We start from the raw sequence: 17015 nt of genomic DNA on the forward strand, positions 1-17015 counted from the left end.
CGTTGCTATAAAATCCTTAAATAAAATGTTGAAATTACAAATATATAGTGAAATGCAGAGGGCAGTTGAAAAGAATGGAAGAGAGACGAAGACAGGCAGATTAGCACAGAGTTGAGACAAAAAATGTTTTGTGAAAGCGACAAAGGCAGAAGAGGAATGAGACGATCGAGGGAGACAGACAGCAGCGCAGTACATTTTGAGAAAGAACCAGGGCAGATTACATGACCCAGATTGAAGGAGACTGTATTTTACACAGATGCACAGAGAAACAGGCAAATAACAGCATTTGAGAGACAGATAAAAACGGAGGTGACGACAATGAGATAAACATGTTGAAAAACAGACGAGGAAGTACAGTAGATGCAGAGGAACAGAGGAGAAGAATGCTAGGAAGTAAAGAGAAGGAACGCAGGGGGCAAAAGGAGTGGAGGGAGTTTAAAACAGACCGAGAACTGAGGAGAGAGAAGCCAATGAAAATGAAATAAATGAGGAGCTTGAAGGGCCCAGTTAAGCGGAGCAGATTTTAAATGGAAGTCAATGGAAAAAGTATGAACTTCTCACTTGAAATACAAAGTCAATACAGTTTTTCCCACTTTGAGGTTTACTTCTCATAGGCGTGTTGGCTAGGATTTTGCAAATTATTGTTCAAATAGAGAGGATATTAAAGGGATCCTCCTTTTCGGTCTGTTTTACTCAGATTCAGATGAGAAGGTGGATACCATTTTACCCTTGTGTGAAGATGCCTGTGCAACTCAATGCATCTGCGTTGTAGGTTGTTGACCGCCATGTTCTGGCATAAGGCTTAATAGTCCATACCTGGCAACCCTCAACTCACTTCAAGCGGTGCGACACAGTTGATAATCACTGAAACCAGCGGGTGGATAGTCAAAAATGAAGCTGCATTTAAAACAATGTTTCTCAACATGTGTTATTTTTTGGGTGGTTTATTTTTCACTTCTCATGAAGGTGAAGATGAAGACTCAACGTACACAACAATACTCGGCCTTTCCTCCCTCATTTCACAGTTGGCATCAAGTATCCTTTCAAGGCTTAAAACAGGCCATATTTGGAGGCTTGATTGACAGGTCTTTCGTTTGTGTTCGAGCCAAGTGGGAGTGTCTCTTCCTTCCAACTGCGCCCACCCCACCTCCACCCCAAATCTATTAAGCTCTGGCTCCATCCTGCCAAGATGGCGGTGGGCACAAACCCAAACTCAAGGCTTCAAATTGCCTCTTCAGAAACCAACAGGTGATGTCAGGGACAAACACAGTCCATTATTTTCCAGCATCTGTGCTTGGCATTGGGGGATGAAGAGGTGGAGGCGCGGGGGTTGTACAGTTGGATAGTGACAGTGTGGGGGGAGTGGGAGTGTGGGATGGGAGGGGGTTGAGAGCAGCCTGCTCTCAGTATAAGAAGAGCAGGACTTGATAGGTCACAGGGTAGCAGGGGAGAAGGCCACGTGGGCCTCCTCCAAGGGCTGGAAAGTGCTATGAAGTGGAAGGTGGAATTGGACAGAACTGGGATGGAGTGTTATTTCTGGGCAGTAAAACGGATTCGGATTTGTTCACCTGGATGTCAGCGTGGGAGGAAGGAACACGCTGACGTTTTTCCTATCCTAATATGAATGTGTGGTGACTTCCTATCAGAGCGGGGAAATATCTTGCACAGTCGTGCCAGGGAAGGGAGGAGAGAGGCAGGGGGCGAGGAAGAAATTTATTGGATTTTATGGTACAAATATGAGAGTCTGGAAAGGAAAATGTGCGATGAAGGTCAGGGAGAGCTCTGGTGTCCGTGCTGTATGGAGGACGGCAGGAGACAGGACAGAAAAAGAAACAGGGGTTCTGCTTCATCAGCCACACAGTCAGTCTGCTCTGATTTTAGCCACTCAGGTGAAACACACTTCATAAGAGAGTATGTAATATAAATATATGTATATAAATGTATCTGTGTGTGTGTGTGTGTGTGTGTGTGTGTGAGTGTGTGTGTGTGTGTGTGTGTGTGTGTGTGTGTGTGTGTGTGTGTTTTATGTGTGTGTGTGTGTGTGTGTGTGTGTGTGTGTGTGTGTGTGCGTGCGTGTGCGTGTGTGTGTCAGAGAGAGAGAGAGAAAAACTGCTGGAGGCTCTCTCTCTGTAACGCCCCACACACACACTCTCCCATGCAGACGGCACTACCCTAAATCAGTGTGCACACACTCTGCTCTTTGCTGCACAGTGTGGTGAGGGGGCACGAAGCAGCGTGATAGCAAATAAAGCCTCTGTCACACTCTGTTGTGCAGCACATTGTGTCTTATTTCAAGAGCCATCCCATCTTTACATGCAGAGCTTGTTATGTCTTGTATTAGTATTGAAACCAGTGTGTGTGTGTGTGTGTGTGTGTGTGTGTGTGTCTGTCTGTCTGTCTGTCTGTCTGTCTGTCTGTCTGTCTGTCTGTCTGTCTGTCTGTCTGTCTGTCTGTGTGTGTGTGTGTGTGTGTGTGTGTGTGTGTGTGTGTGTGTGTGTTTCTCAACTTTATTTCTTGCTGTCTAATATATGGACTGTTGGGCTGTGTGCATGTTTAAAGTGTGCGTGTGTTTGTGTGTGTGTGCCTGTGTGTGTACTTACTCACATCTGCTTCTGTGTGTACAAGCACAAGTCAGAGTGTGTGTGTGTGTTTGTGTGTGTTTATTTATGTGTAGAGTATATGCACTTACAGCAAATATGTTTGTTTCTGCATAATTCCCCAAATCTGTGTGTGTGTGTGTGTGTGTGTGTGTGTGTGTGTGTGTGCGTGCGTGCGTGTGTGCGTGCGTGCGTGCGTGCGTGCGTGCGTGCGTGTGTGTGTCTACCTTCTGAAATTATTCTGAAGATGTCTTCAGGGGTTGTTGTGGGGTTCGTCAAGGCTTTGGCAAATTGATGTGAGTTCCCCCCATTTTTACATACCCGTGTGTGTGTATGTGTGCGTGTGTGTGTGCGTGCATGTGTGTGTGTGTGTGTGCGCGTGCTCACACACTTGTGCACGCTCAGCACAAGCCTTTGCTCGTGGAAGAAGCTTTTTTGCAGGAGACGAAAGCTGACAGCAGCAGGGGATTATCTCTCACGAAGAAGCATCCGCAGAAAGGGCGTGTGTGTGTGTGTGTTAGCGTGTGTGTGTGTGTTAGCATGTGTGCGTATGTGCGTGTGTGTGTGTGTGTGAGAGTTTGGCGTGACAAAAGTGTCATCATCAAACAACAACAGATTCCTCTATTCCCTCAACAGTTGCCCCTGTTTTCTCACTTAAATCTGATGTGTAAAGTGCACAGTTACCCACAGGTCACCTGGAACGCTACACAGTCTGTCCAAGCTGGCTGCCATTGCTGTCGGTAGCCAGTAATAACAAATATAAAGCCAAAGGTCAAATAGTAAAAAATAAAACAAAAAAAGATCTTCAGAGAGGATTTTGATGACGGATTACAACAGCCTCACAGTGCAGTTGGGGACCGGAGTGCCCTGTGAGTCCCTTCCCCTGTGGGAAAGACGGCAAAGTAAAAAAAAAATGAATCCTCTCGAGATGTACGTGATTGGTTTTTGAGAAAAAACAACAAAACAGGTCGTTTCTGACCTTATTTTTATTATTCAATCCTTGGGAGGAAATCGCAACCACGATTGCACCAAGGCATGGCAGTCGGCTGAAGCTATTCTCTCGATACCGGATCGGCTTAAAAGGTTTCTTTTAACTGCAAAATGTGAAAATTAAGACACAATTATGACACAGATTGACTTTTTTGACAAAAATAAATGGTTTAGCCTCAGCGTGGTCTTATGGCCACTAAATTAATGAGACGCTGTTTGGCAGTCCATGCCTGTATTCCAACTTTAAAAACCCCATCTTCCTCTTTAAACACTGAGGAACAAATAAAACTAGTAGACAAACATTAAATCCCTGTCCTGCTCCCTTGGAATGGTGTTTCCATTAAAACCATTGATCCACAGAGCGTGGAGCTTTTTTTGTACATGCAGTGATGCATGCAGGAAAAAGGCCATACAGCGCTAAACACAGCAGCTTGTACTGTTTGGCTTTTTTTTTGTCGGCACAAATGATGCAAATGATGCCTGGCAACAAAATCGAAACATATGCTGGAACTGACAGACACACACATACATACACACACACACACTTTACCTTTGTCATTAATACGCATCTCAGAGGGTTCCCTGAGACTTTCAGTGATTATGGGTCTAACTGAAGTAGGTAGGAAGAAAGACACCTATAATCACACTTAACAACATTCACCAGGGCAGTAAATACTCAAACATTTTGCATAATTATAACATGCACAAATACAAATACATTTAAAACTAAAATAGCAGAACAGACGATCACAGACGATAGCAACCCCTTCCCCAGGTTACCACCAAGTGTGGCCCTCAGAATGCGTGCATGGCCATGCTGTGTGCTTGTGTGTGCTGCTGCTATGATTCTGACCTTTAATGTAGTGTGTGTGTGTGTGTGTGTGTGTGCGTGTTTCATACTAATGTAAGCACAGATCCTCAGGCAACGATGATGGGGTTTTTAGGACAATCCATTTAGCGTATTCACCCTGGTAATTATGCATCAGTATCAGTGCGGGACAAACATACACTCACACACAAACACACATGTGCGCTGAAAAAATATTGTTGCAAAAATAAGAGGAAGGGCATGGAGGGGGAGGGGAGAGAGAGAGAGAGTAGAGTACTTAATGTAAAGTAACATTTAGTGCTACTAGGCCAGGCTTCGTGGATATGTGTGTGTATGTGTGTGTGTGTGTGTGTGTGTGTGTGTGTGTGTGTGTGTGTGTGTGTGTGTGTGTGTGTGTGTGTGTGTGTGTGTGTGTGTGTGTGTGATACTGTCGTTGGTTAGCACTTCTACTATCACATGGCTTGTCAGGCAAGTACACACACACACACACAAGCATGTGACGACACACTTGCCTAAGTGTATCCACATACGCACATGCACACTACTTCGCCTTCCCTCACCCCTACCATTCAATAAATAAACACACACGCGCAACACACACACACACACACACGTCATGCTCACGCATGCTGCCAGAGTCCACTTTCCACGGCAACGTTAATATGCAGGAGGGTCACTTACAGTTTGGTTCCCTTAGAAACTGGCGCTGCCAAATTGCATTTACCTGGCACACACACACACACACACACCCACTCACACACACACACACACATGCAAACACACACCTCATGCAGAACTGACCTTCAACTTGTGCAAAACAGTATTCGCTCATTCACACTTAATTTAATTTTCCTCACACACACCATCTCTCAAATACAGGCTTCTTAATAATCTGTCCCTGCCCTCGGATATAGATTATATCGATTATATCGATTATGGCTCTGGCTCTTCCTACCGTGCACCAGCGGCAGCAGAGCTTTATCCAAATACAGTCAGCTCCAGATGAAGACCATTAAGAGTGAATACAGTCTGTCTACACTGTAAGTTCCTTAAATAGCACACAAACTGATCTTTCTCCTTTTATTGAGGCCACATGCCGTTTTTACTGTTAAATGTAAAGCACATTGATTGATCCTTGCCCCAACTTGGACACTACACTACATTTACATTACATTATGCTTTTGTCCAAAGCAACCAAATAAACTTAACGTATCCATACACCATTATAGCAAGGCTTATCGGGAGCAGTTAGGGCTTAAGTCTCTTGCTCAAGGACATTTCAGCATGCCGTCAGGAGGAGCAAACTGGCAATCTCCGATTACTGGACGACCCGCTCTACCTCCTGAGCCGCTGCCCCTATGTATTATGCCCCTATATTAATTCTCTCCTCCTCTCTCCTCCTAACTAATCAAGTTCCATCAAGAATATTCACACACGAAGACCACCATCGCTTCGGTCATGCAGACCTTCATGAGACCTTAACTGAGGTTTTGACGGATGCAACATATACACCTTGTTTCACGCTCCATTAAACAATCAACAGAGTATAAATATAATCATCTGGGCCAGGACACAGACCTGGTGTCACCCATCCATTATGCCATTATGCACGGTCAAACAACAAGCGCGGGAAAATAATCAACTTGTTAATATGCAACCAAGGGAGTTAACCAACGAAAGAAGTGTGAAGCTAAAACACTGACATTTAAGCATGTCAAGGAATTATTTTGTTGCCCTGTGTCTGCCAGAGAGGGAAAGGTATATCCTGAAACTCACAATATGTAATAATTAATATAATACGTTGCCATGTTTAGTGTCGGGGTCCCAAAGTTTTCCCATTCTTCTCAATGACTCCACATGGCTTATTCCCTGTATCGATTTTTTCTCATCTTAAAGACTCTTCGGTTCTTCACCCTTTTAATGGTATCATGCCGTCCCATCCCCTGTCTCCATCCCCTCACATCCTTGTGGTGGTGGTACATTCGACCACACAGTACACTTTTAGCCTTTTTTTTTTGTTTTTGCGATATAAAGTCAATAGAGAGCAATTAAATGTTTTCCGCCCTTGGTGTGGGCATGTCCTGTCTCTATGACCCCTGTGACCTCTATGCCAGCTGGTTTTCTGGACTACTGCGTCTTCGCACCCCACCCCTTTATCCCTGTCATGTTCCTAAAGTCACCAAGTCTGGCTCCCTCTCCTCATGCTCCCATGTCTGCCTGTCTTCCAGTGTCTGTCCCCATGGCTCCTCTGCCTCTGTCATTGGATGCTTCTGTTTTCCTGGCTGCTCCCCATCCCCTTCCTCCTACCTGCCCCATCCCACAGCTGTGTATGCTGTCAACCCTCAGTGGGAGACCAAAGCCCTGGATAAATCATGACAAAGCAGACAGGGTGTAAAGGCCAGTGTTTTAACAGCCATTACCAGGATAGTTGTTGACAGCTATGGTGCCCGAAAAGCTCTCTCTTTCTCTCTCTCTCTCTCTCTCTCTCTCTCTCTCTCTCTCTCTCTCTCTCTCTCTCTCCCTCTCTCTCTCTCTCTCTCTCTCTCTCTTTCTCTTTCTCTCTCTCTCACCCTCCCCCCGCCAATTCACTCTCGCTCCAATCTCCATGTCTATCTTTGCCTCTGTCTGGGCATTAGGAGCCTCTGGGGCAAGACTCCAACCTGTGCGTGATGGAGGAGCAGCATTTAGTGGGAACTGTCAGGGAACGGAGGAGGGGGGGGTGCTTGTCGTGGTGCTGTGATGGTCGCTGGCCTCCATTTCTGTCTCTGACCAATAGCTGTGCCTAGAGGCTACCTGTGGGTTTTTCATGTCCCTATTAGCTTGGATCAAAACTAAAACACCACTTTGAAGTCACATATCAACATATATGGCACAAGTTTTACTGTATTGTCTTATTTAAGGCAGCGATCAAGTCATCAAATGTCTGAGTCAAGTCTCAAGTCTCCAGAGAACTTAAAGAAACACTATGCACCTTTTTTAGCTTAAAACAGCTTCAAAATCCTTTTGATGGTACACTGCCTTGTAATATGGAGAATGGCACCTCTTTCATTCCCACACACAACAAACAATAAATTATAAACGTGCCGGTCAATGTCAAAATTTAATGCTCAACCAAAAGGTAGCCACTCCACCTCCCCGACAGCATGAGCGAAACAGGCCAGTGGTGCGCCTGGCACCCGCACCTCAGTCGGTGCTTGGCAGCCCTCACTTTCATTGCGCCAAAGGGTTTGTTTCAACCTCTGACTTACGTGTGCAAGCAGATCTGCCAGGCCGAGCACATCTGGTACCTACACCTGCAGCAGGGGGCCCCGTCCTTCCCCACACCCTCTCTCTCCTGGGGAGCCATGGTCTGAGTTCTCGCTGGATGCAAGTGGCGATGACCGATAAGATTCATATTTATCTGGTAAAATAAATTCTTTACTGACACCGGACCGAGTTTAACGACAGTGGTGCAGAAAGTGCAATTGCATTCAGAAACTGTCTGGCGCAAATACCAAAAGTTACATAATGCTGCTTTAAATTGAAATGACATATGGCCACTTCCAGAAATGTATATTTCCTTAAAAATATATATTTTTAAGACAAACAACCATCTAAAGTACATTGACAACTAGCCAGGGAACATCTATGACTGTGGTCTTGGTGTCCAGTAGTGTTAGGTAATGTTACTTTTAAAAGTAACTTATTACATTGCAAGATTACTGCCATTAAAAAGTAACTTATCCACTTGTTGTTTCCACCCAGGCATAATTTGCATTTCCCTGTGATGTTCTTGTCCCTTTCACCCACAAATTCAAAACAATACAAATACTTCCACGACGTAAAGGCTGTCCTCTCCGCCATTTCGCTAGTTGTTACACATGCGTGTAGGCACAATAGGCAAGCCAATTAATTTGGGCAATCTAAAGTTGACCTTTCACCTCTAGCCAATCACATTTGTCGCTATAGAAATATATTTTCACTCAAATTGAGTAAAGTATTTGATATTAATGGAAGGGAATTCCAGAGAGAAAACATTCTCTCTCAAGAATGTGGATGTAGCATGGACTGTGTGCTTGAAATCAGGAATACATCTCTTTTTAAATTAAATGTGACAAGGAAGCCTCTGGTTCTGCTTTGTTATGCTGTGATAAAAGCAAATAATGCAGCCACAGCAGCAGTCATCGTGAAAAACAATCAGCAGCGCAAGATAAAGGCCAAATCCACGGTAATTACCGCACCTCAACCGCCAGGGTATTACACTCCTATCTTGCCTCCATTGTTTTTAATTTGGGAAACAGGCAAATAGGAGGCATAGTGAAGAGGGCTGTAATTATGAGAAGACTGTGAAATGGGATAATTGGTTCATGCTTGATACAGAAGTCACACGCTGTACAAGAAAATTGTTTTCAAAAAGCTAAAGGGCAGATGGATAAGGAAGACGATGCCATCTCTCAGCACTTAAGCTGTCTGGGGTTTGGCTTATTTGTATATTGAATGGCTTATCATTCACAGGCAAATGGTTTTTTGTTGTTTTTTATTTTATCCCCTGAGGTGTGCCTGATCTGCCTTCCTAACTCACAAACTAACCAGGACTTTCCTCTGCTTGTTCTTTCAGCCTGAAGCAGCACCAGCAGTGAGCCACTTTGAAGAAGACAAGACGGACGCCGCGATAACAGGAACATAGGAATTTATCAAGACTTTGACGTATGAAGACTTTGACACAAACACTGGAGTATAAGTGGACGTCTAGAGCCAAGCAGATGAACATGGAACCTTGTGTTTGTGTGTGTGTGTGTGTCTGGTGTGTGTGTGTGTGTGTGTGTGTGTGTGTGTGTGTGTGTGCGTGCGTGCGTGCGTGCGTGCGTACGTGTACGTGTCCGTGTCCGTGTGCATGTTGTGCATGGCGTGCCCACGACGCATGCCCCCACAAAGTATGCAATGTGGGGGCGGCTGTGAGTGTGTGTGTGTGTGTGTGTGTATCTATCTCTAAGGGTTTCTTCAGCACCAAAGTGTTTGACGTGTGTTCTCTAAGCCAAACAGCCCCCAGAAGAGCGGCGGCTGAATATTTGCCATATTATTATTATAATTCCTGTGTGAACCACAATCCTGAGATGAAACTGATGTCAGTGCGTTGCCCACAGTGGTAATAACCATTACAATGATCGTCATAGAGTAGCAGTGGAAATAACATGGCAACTAGCGCAGTCCACACGGACCAGTACGGAGTGCTTAGGTCGTGACCAAAACAAACAAAATTTAAAGTGGTAATCCGTAAGATTATTTTGATTAAAATCCTGAAAAAAATACTGCATTTGATATTTGTCGCATATTTATTTAGCTGGCATTTTATAAAAAACATCTATTCAATGTATTTGCGTTATGAATGTGCTCCTCTATATTCGGTTGCTTTGTTGGTGGCGGGGTCCACCACACGCGCAACAAGTGAAAGGAAGCCACATTGGATTTGATTAAATAGAGCGTAGCTATTTGTGGTCAGTAAACTGTCGATATGGATGAACTTTGACAAAAAAAAGTCAGAAGCTAAAAACATCCCCACCACCTCAAGTGACCAAGAAAATAAAAAATGTTGGAAAAAGTTGCCGTTCAGAGTGGAATTCTGGGATTTGTCGTGTTATCCACCAGACATGGATGATTTTATGGATTACCACCTTAAACAATTTGGAGTTAGATGTCATATGCAGCCCAGAGCAGTACACTCGGACCATTTAGAAACCTACTCCACCTAACAAGACTTGCACTTCCCAGCAAGATGACAGTTACAATTCATCTGCCAATAGTGTTAACAAGTTATTTAATTTTAGCACCTATTTATCCATATGGAGAAAACTAAAACATTGCTCAAGTAAATATTTCCCTAGAATATGATGTTGTTTTGCAAAAGTACCGTAGTATTAGTCACATAAACAACAACTTGAGCTAATCACAGTCTGCTTTTTTTTTTGTTTTAAAGTATATTATTTATTTATTAATTTATTTTTAAGAGTTGTGATTTCCTTTTTCTACACCATGGTTCATTAATTAGTGTTTCACAAGTGTGTGAGTGGATCAGCAGCACAAAGTCTTTAGATTTTCTGTTTCTGTCTTTTTTTATTTTTCATCTGTAACCCCCCCTGTGAAATCATGATTGCTGATGTCATAGATCCAGAAGCGGAGATTAATCCAGGATCTCCTTCTCTGCTCAGATGTGTAGATATTTATTAAGAATGACTCATTTTTAGAATGCACTGTTGAGGGAAAAAAAATAAGAAATATATATATATATAATGTATATATAAAATTTTAGTACCAATCCATGTAGCAGCAGCAACAGCGTTAGAACACCGCTGAGATGAACATCAGTGCATGCACAGACAGTGATCTCCATCCACTTGCCTTTTAGAAACACGACTGTGCATTTTCGCCTCATCATAGCTTACCAACACAGTAGTGAACACGTTTCTTCCAACGTGGACGATGATAATGTCACCCTTTAACATTGAACTGGCTATTAATTTACTACCTAATGTGCTGGTACATTACTGGTAGAGTGCAGGAAAAAAAATAAAAGGCCTGGAGGTTGCTTGATCAGTCAGTTATATATATTTATATTTATATATATATATATATATATATATATAAACACTATATATATAAGGGACTTTTATTTTGTAGTTTCTCTGAGTGTGTCCATGGTGGACAAGTGTGACATGGTTTCCAAATTTTATTTTGAGCCCCCTTGAGAAAAGAGAAGCTAGTCTACTACAACCCTGGTTTTCCAAATGAAGAACAAGAATTCACTCATTATGCATTAAGCTGCTTCAGCTCCACTGAATAAAGCTTAAAGCCCTTTTTAACCAACCAAGTCTCAACTTGGCCCTGACAGGCCGTGATTGGGCCACTAGGGCACCCATCATAAGCCACCCCTCCCCAGTATATATACTGGGTCACCGCCTATCATACTTCCTCTGACATATTGTTCAGCTCTTGACCGAGCTGGTCAGTGAGGCCACCTGTACGAACCGCCGTTCTTCATTCGTAAATCAAAGGTTGTAGCACAACCAAAATGTTTTATTTAATTTCAAACTCAAGTTCTTATTATGCCACACTGGATATCCCAACCCTCAATGATGGTGAAGTCAGAACTGATGTATCCTATGCAAGCCCCCAGAGGCGGAGACAAAGAACCCAGTGTCTGGGTAGTCCATTCTATGTACCAACTGGCAGATGTGACCTCAAACCCCAATCCCAGCGTATAAGAACCCATCCATAGGGTGCGGAGGTAAATTATATTACCACCCACTACAATGCTTGTGGGTGGGGATTCAACATACAGCTGAGCTTATAGCACCTGACGCTAACCACTCTCAACCACCTAGCATTACTCTGTACGCAGGCTTACAACTGGCAGCTGTCAAAACAGCATGTACCAGTGCAGACACCATCATGTCGAGACTGTAAGTGAATGTGCGTGGGGTAGCCCAAGTAGCAGCACCACAAACCTCCTCTACTCATACCCCTTGTACAAAACACCCACGAGGTTGCCACACCCCTAGTAGAATGTGCTTTAAGGCCCTCTGGGGGTTCCTGCCCCACGGAGGAGTAAGCCACTATCCAGTGAGAGGCAATCTTTGGATAGAGCTTTTTGTCGATTGTCTGAGATCCATAACACAGAAAAAGTTGGTCCGACTGTCGCATGGCGCTCCGCATAGACCAAGAGCGTCCGGACAGGTCAGAGTATGCAGCCTCTCGTCCTCCATTGACCGAAAGGGAGGAGGATAAAAAGGAAGAGAGGTAAATCATGGTTGATAGGAATCCCACTTTTATGTTCTTGGGCTGAAATCCGGGATTGGGTTTTAGTGATATCCTCCGATTGTCATGGAGAACATCAAGCAGAAGTGGTGGATAGACAGTGCGATCAGATTTCCCACACGTTTTGCCCAGACAAGTAGAAGTTTGAATTGCGGTCTTGTTTGGGCATTCAGCACCAAAACTAGATCCGATTACGAAGTCAGTGACCGCCTACACCGGCGTAACTTGGGGGTTCCTTGCATAAACCTGGATGTCAAAATGTGACTGCCCGGTGGCATGCAATCCACTCCATTATGGCAGGCCAATGTTGTGGTTAGGTACACCTTGAAAGTGGAAGGTGCCAAGCTTCTTTTATGCAGACCTTGGGGGAAACTGACTATGACCCCAATATTACAGCATAATGGGTTATCCCCACCCGCCACACACCAACGCTCAAAAGCTAACTCAAGGCGTACCCATGATGAGGGACCTCAGGTCCGCGAACCAAGTCTGTGTCGGCTACCAAGGGACCACCGGAACCAGTTCCACTCTGTCCTCCCTCATCTTGTCCAGCACCTGCTGCAACAGTTGGAGTGGAGGTATTGCATACTGATGAGCAAAGGCCAGCAGTGAGCCAGGGCTTTGTAGCCTAGTGGGGGGTCGTCATTCTGAATAGAGTACCATAGAGGACAATGATCCGTATCTTGTGAAGTTAACAGATCTATTTCTGCTTGGCCAAAATCATGCCAGATTATATAAATATCCATGATCAGCGGATGAATGTGTCAGTCCGACGCTTGCGGCCTTCCCCTCGATCATGAGTCTGCTCCTAGGTTTTGCCTGCCCTGAATGTGAGATGCTCACAGGGAACAAAAGTGGGAAAATCTTTGACGCCACATGATGCTAGCTAGGTGGCAGACACAACTGTGACGCTTGATATAAGCAATCGTCGCATTCTTGTTGGAACGTATCAGGACATGGTGTCCACCTCACATGCAGTGCTAAGTGTAACAAGGCCAACAGGACTTCCACCAACCCCAACACATTGATGTGCTGGGTCTCGTGGGCCCCCTCGCACCCACTGACCATCCGGCCCTCGCAAACAGCACCCCAGCCGTACAGGGAGGTATCGGTTTCACCACACGGTGTCACCGGACTCAGCCAGACCCCTTTTATGAGGTTGCCGGGGGTTAGCCAAAGCCTCAGGCCATCTTGACACTCTCATGTTATGGTCAGCACCCAGGAGAGGTCCCTGGATAGATCCACCCGCTGTGTTATAAACCAGCGTTGCAGAGGTCTCATACTGAACAGACCCAGTGGGACTGCAGCCTGTGCAGGGACAGCATGCAAGCTGCAGTGACCACACCCAACCTCCTTGTCGGAGTCAGCCATTCACGCATTGACCAGGAGGTCAGATTGAGACCCAAGTAAGTACACAGTGCGCTGGGCTAGATCCAGAGTGCTCTTTTTCCATAGGAAACCCCAGGCTGTGAAGATGGTCAAGCAGTGCCTCCATGTGGGAGTGTGCCAACTCCTTGGACTCTGCTTTTAACAGGAGATGATCCAGATATGATAGAACCTTTATTGGGTGCACAGAGGCGCAATAGCTGCCTCCACAAATAGTAAATATTTTGCCACAGAGAGACCGAATGGGAGAACACAAAATTCATATGCCCTGTACCTGAAAGGTAAACCTCAGATGTTTCCTGTAATTGTCCACAATTGCTATGTGAAAGTCTCCCCGTTGGATAGATTAGAACAGGTGACGCTGTGTTAAGATTCGAAACGGGAGCTTTCTCAATGTTTTGTTTAAAATTTGCAGGTCCTGAATTGGTCTCAGAGAAGAGCAAGAAGATCTTCTGTAAAAAACGTAGTTTTGAATTTCCTGAATTTCAGGATGAAGGACGGAAGTCCAAGACTTCCGTCAGTGTGACTTCAACAAGCCCTTTCGAATTGTCCTTTCTACCCAGGGAGAGGCTACGCATGCATGTCTCCATACGCTCAGATAAGGGAAGTGGCATTCTCTGGTTTCTGGTAGCAAAGGCACCAGGATGGACTCCCCCACAAATTGAGCTTCCGGCCGCATTTTCTGAGCAGGGAGGCTCACACCTGTATTCATGTGTTCGGTGACATGTCCCGGCATCATGTGAGGCTTCAGGCTCATATTTTAATTTCAGGCCATGACACTCATGTCTGAGTGAACAGGGGGCCTCGATAAACACACTGGGAAAACGCACAGGAGGGAGGGAGGGGGAAAAATTGTGTTGGTCTTTTGTGTACATTAACCGCACGGCTTTCACTGGTACGGACTTGGTACAGCAGAATGTCTTTTTCGTGCTGAAACTCGAGGACGAGCAGACAGTCCAGCAGCATGAATCCCCTCTCCGTAGAAGCTCAGGTCCTCCGCACCTTCCTGCCGCTCACCGCTGAAGACTGCGGCTGCTAACGACGGCGGAAAGGATTCCTGTTCCAGCCTCTCGCCCCTTCAGCGAAGATGTGTGATATTTCATATGACGCACCATATGCACTTCTGTAACTTTCACTAGCAAAAAAGGAAATACTATATATAGTTTGTGGTGATAATGGGAATGAGCTACCATGCAACAAACCTTTGAAAAAATAATTCTAATATTTTTAACTGTTTAACTGATTCCATTAATCAGTAAAAATTATTATTGTCAGTTAACAGCAAAATGGTTCATTATTAACATCCCTAGTTTGAACATCTGGATGGAGGAGCACGTCTTCTGTGGAGCGCCCCAAGACAACCTCATCTCCTTTGTGAGGTCCTCCAGCACGGGAAGGGGACGCGGGTGGGGACGCCGATCCACAGCCTCTGCAAAATTTGCCCCGGCAAGCATGCCGGGAGCAGCAGGTTCGGTGTTTGCCCACGCGAACCCCAGTTTCGCCAGAGCTCGCCCCAGGAGGCGCAGCAGCTCCTGGTGGGAAGGCCCTTGGGACAGTTTGAGAGTAGCCGCTTGTGCTTCCTCACCTGGCTCTTCTCCTTCCCACTGCTCCTCCTCCTCCTCGGAGCTCCACTGGCCTTGCGTGCAAGTTCCTCCACTCTTGATCCACATGGCACGGATGCTTAGGGAGATCCAGACAGGCAGGGGAGCGTGGCCTCGTAACAAGGCCCGAGGAGGGAGAGCCGTTTCCTCATCTTTGTGCTCACCAAAGACGCTCGTAGGCCATTCGGCAGTACGGGGGGCGACGCACAACAGGTGAGTATCCCTGCGGGATATCCATGTCTTCACGTTCACAGCCGACATAATTCCTCCTTTTTTCTTCTTTCATGGACAGGGCTTGCATCCACAGCGGAGATCTGAATAGCAAAAGAGGAAGTATGACAGGCAGTGACCTAGTATATATACTGGGGGCGGGCCTTATGATAGGTGCCCTAGTGGCCCAATCACAGCCTGCCAGGGCCAAGTTGAGACTTGGTTGGTTTAAAAGGGCTTTCAACTTTATCCAGTGGAGCTGTCTGGAGACACCTTAAGGCATAATAAGAACTTGAATTCAAAATGAAGAAAAACAGCTTGCCCGCCTTTCAAAAAAAAAAAATCAACCCTCAAAGGAAACATCTCTGGACACTAAGCTGTCTCCAATCTTTTTTCTGTCCAGTGGTGAACACATTAAAAAACAACAAAAAAAATAAAAACATTTTGCGGGTTATTCTTTTGTTTATTTAATGGTTTGCAAAGGTGGACTAAAACTCACCTGATTTTTAGAAAATAATTATGAAGTCATGTTTTTTATGCAATCAAAATCATATTAACAACCACAGCAATGTGGTTTTAAAAAGTAAAAAAAAATAAATGTGAATGTAAAAAGTGCAAAAAATATTTGTATAGATAAGTGGTAGCTGCAGGTGAAATGTGTGGATTTATTTTTTATTTTTTTTAAAGAGGTACAAGAGTTTTGTAAGTATTCCTAGTGTTTATTTGTACGGAATCACAGGGCGATAAGGGTAAAAGACTTGTTTTGGTGCTACGGAAGGAAACAAATAGTGGACGGGGGAAATATCTCAATTACGCTGAAAGGGAACTATCAACGACTTCAACAAACAGCATTAACTGTCTCCTAATAAACTTTAAATTATTTCACCGAGTGGATGCATGTCGGGAACTAACAACTTAACGAGTAACAAACCCAAAACATGAACTGTGGAGTTGAAACGACGACTGAAAATGGACCCTGCAAACTGAAAAGACCCTGATATAGATTGGGTATGAGGACAGCGAATCTGTCCAACTCATCTCCGCTCACGGAATGACACTCCTTTCAATAAATGGCTTGAAAAAAAAATACTTTAGTGGAGTGGCCGTGCAGAGAGGATTAAAAAGCGAAACCATTTTAATCTCTCCTGATGTGGAATTAGCCTTAATTTTCCTTCGATATGAAATACCGCCACACGACTTTTGTGCATTTGGGCTGTTCCCTTTTGTGATGGTTCTAAATGACACTGAGTTCTTTCTCTGGCATTTCCAGAAGGAGAAGTTTGGGTTCCTGCATGTGTGTGTGTGTGTGTGTGTGCGCGCGCATGTGTGTGTGTGTGTGTGTGTGTGTGTGTGTGTGTGTGTGTGTGTGTGTGTGTGTGTGGCGTGTGTGTGTGTGTGTGTGTGTGAGTGCGTGTGTGTGTGTGTGTGTGTGTGTCTGTGAGGACAGTGACTTCGCTGTGAGTCACATATTTTAGCAGCTGTTACCTAATATATGACAGAGGTGTATCTATGGAGGAGTCCTGCGAGGTGGGCAGGACATTGAGATTAGGATTCTACTCAGGAGCACATTTGTAAACAGCACCTTGATGATGATGATGATGATGATGCTGA

General features: G+C 44.8%; 1 protein-coding gene across 3 annotated transcripts in view; it reads left to right on the forward strand.

Moving 5' to 3' along the window:
* Positions 1-10708, forward strand: part of LOC307242698 (zinc finger matrin-type protein 4) — a 95329-nt gene extending 84621 nt beyond the window's left edge. For all 3 annotated transcript variants that reach the window (XM_080017240.1, XM_080017241.1, XM_080017242.1), the window contains one exon: positions 9014-10708. In XM_080017240.1, coding sequence (XP_079873366.1) covers positions 9014-9035 — 22 coding nt within the window. In that variant the 3' untranslated portion in view covers positions 9036-10708. The remainder of the gene's footprint in view (positions 1-9013) is intronic.
* Positions 10709-17015: the final 6307 nt, after the last annotated feature.

This window comes from Zeus faber (assembly GCF_960531495.2).
Source record: "Zeus faber genome assembly, chromosome: 16".
NCBI classification, from domain to species: Eukaryota; Metazoa; Chordata; class Actinopteri; order Zeiformes; family Zeidae; genus Zeus; species Zeus faber.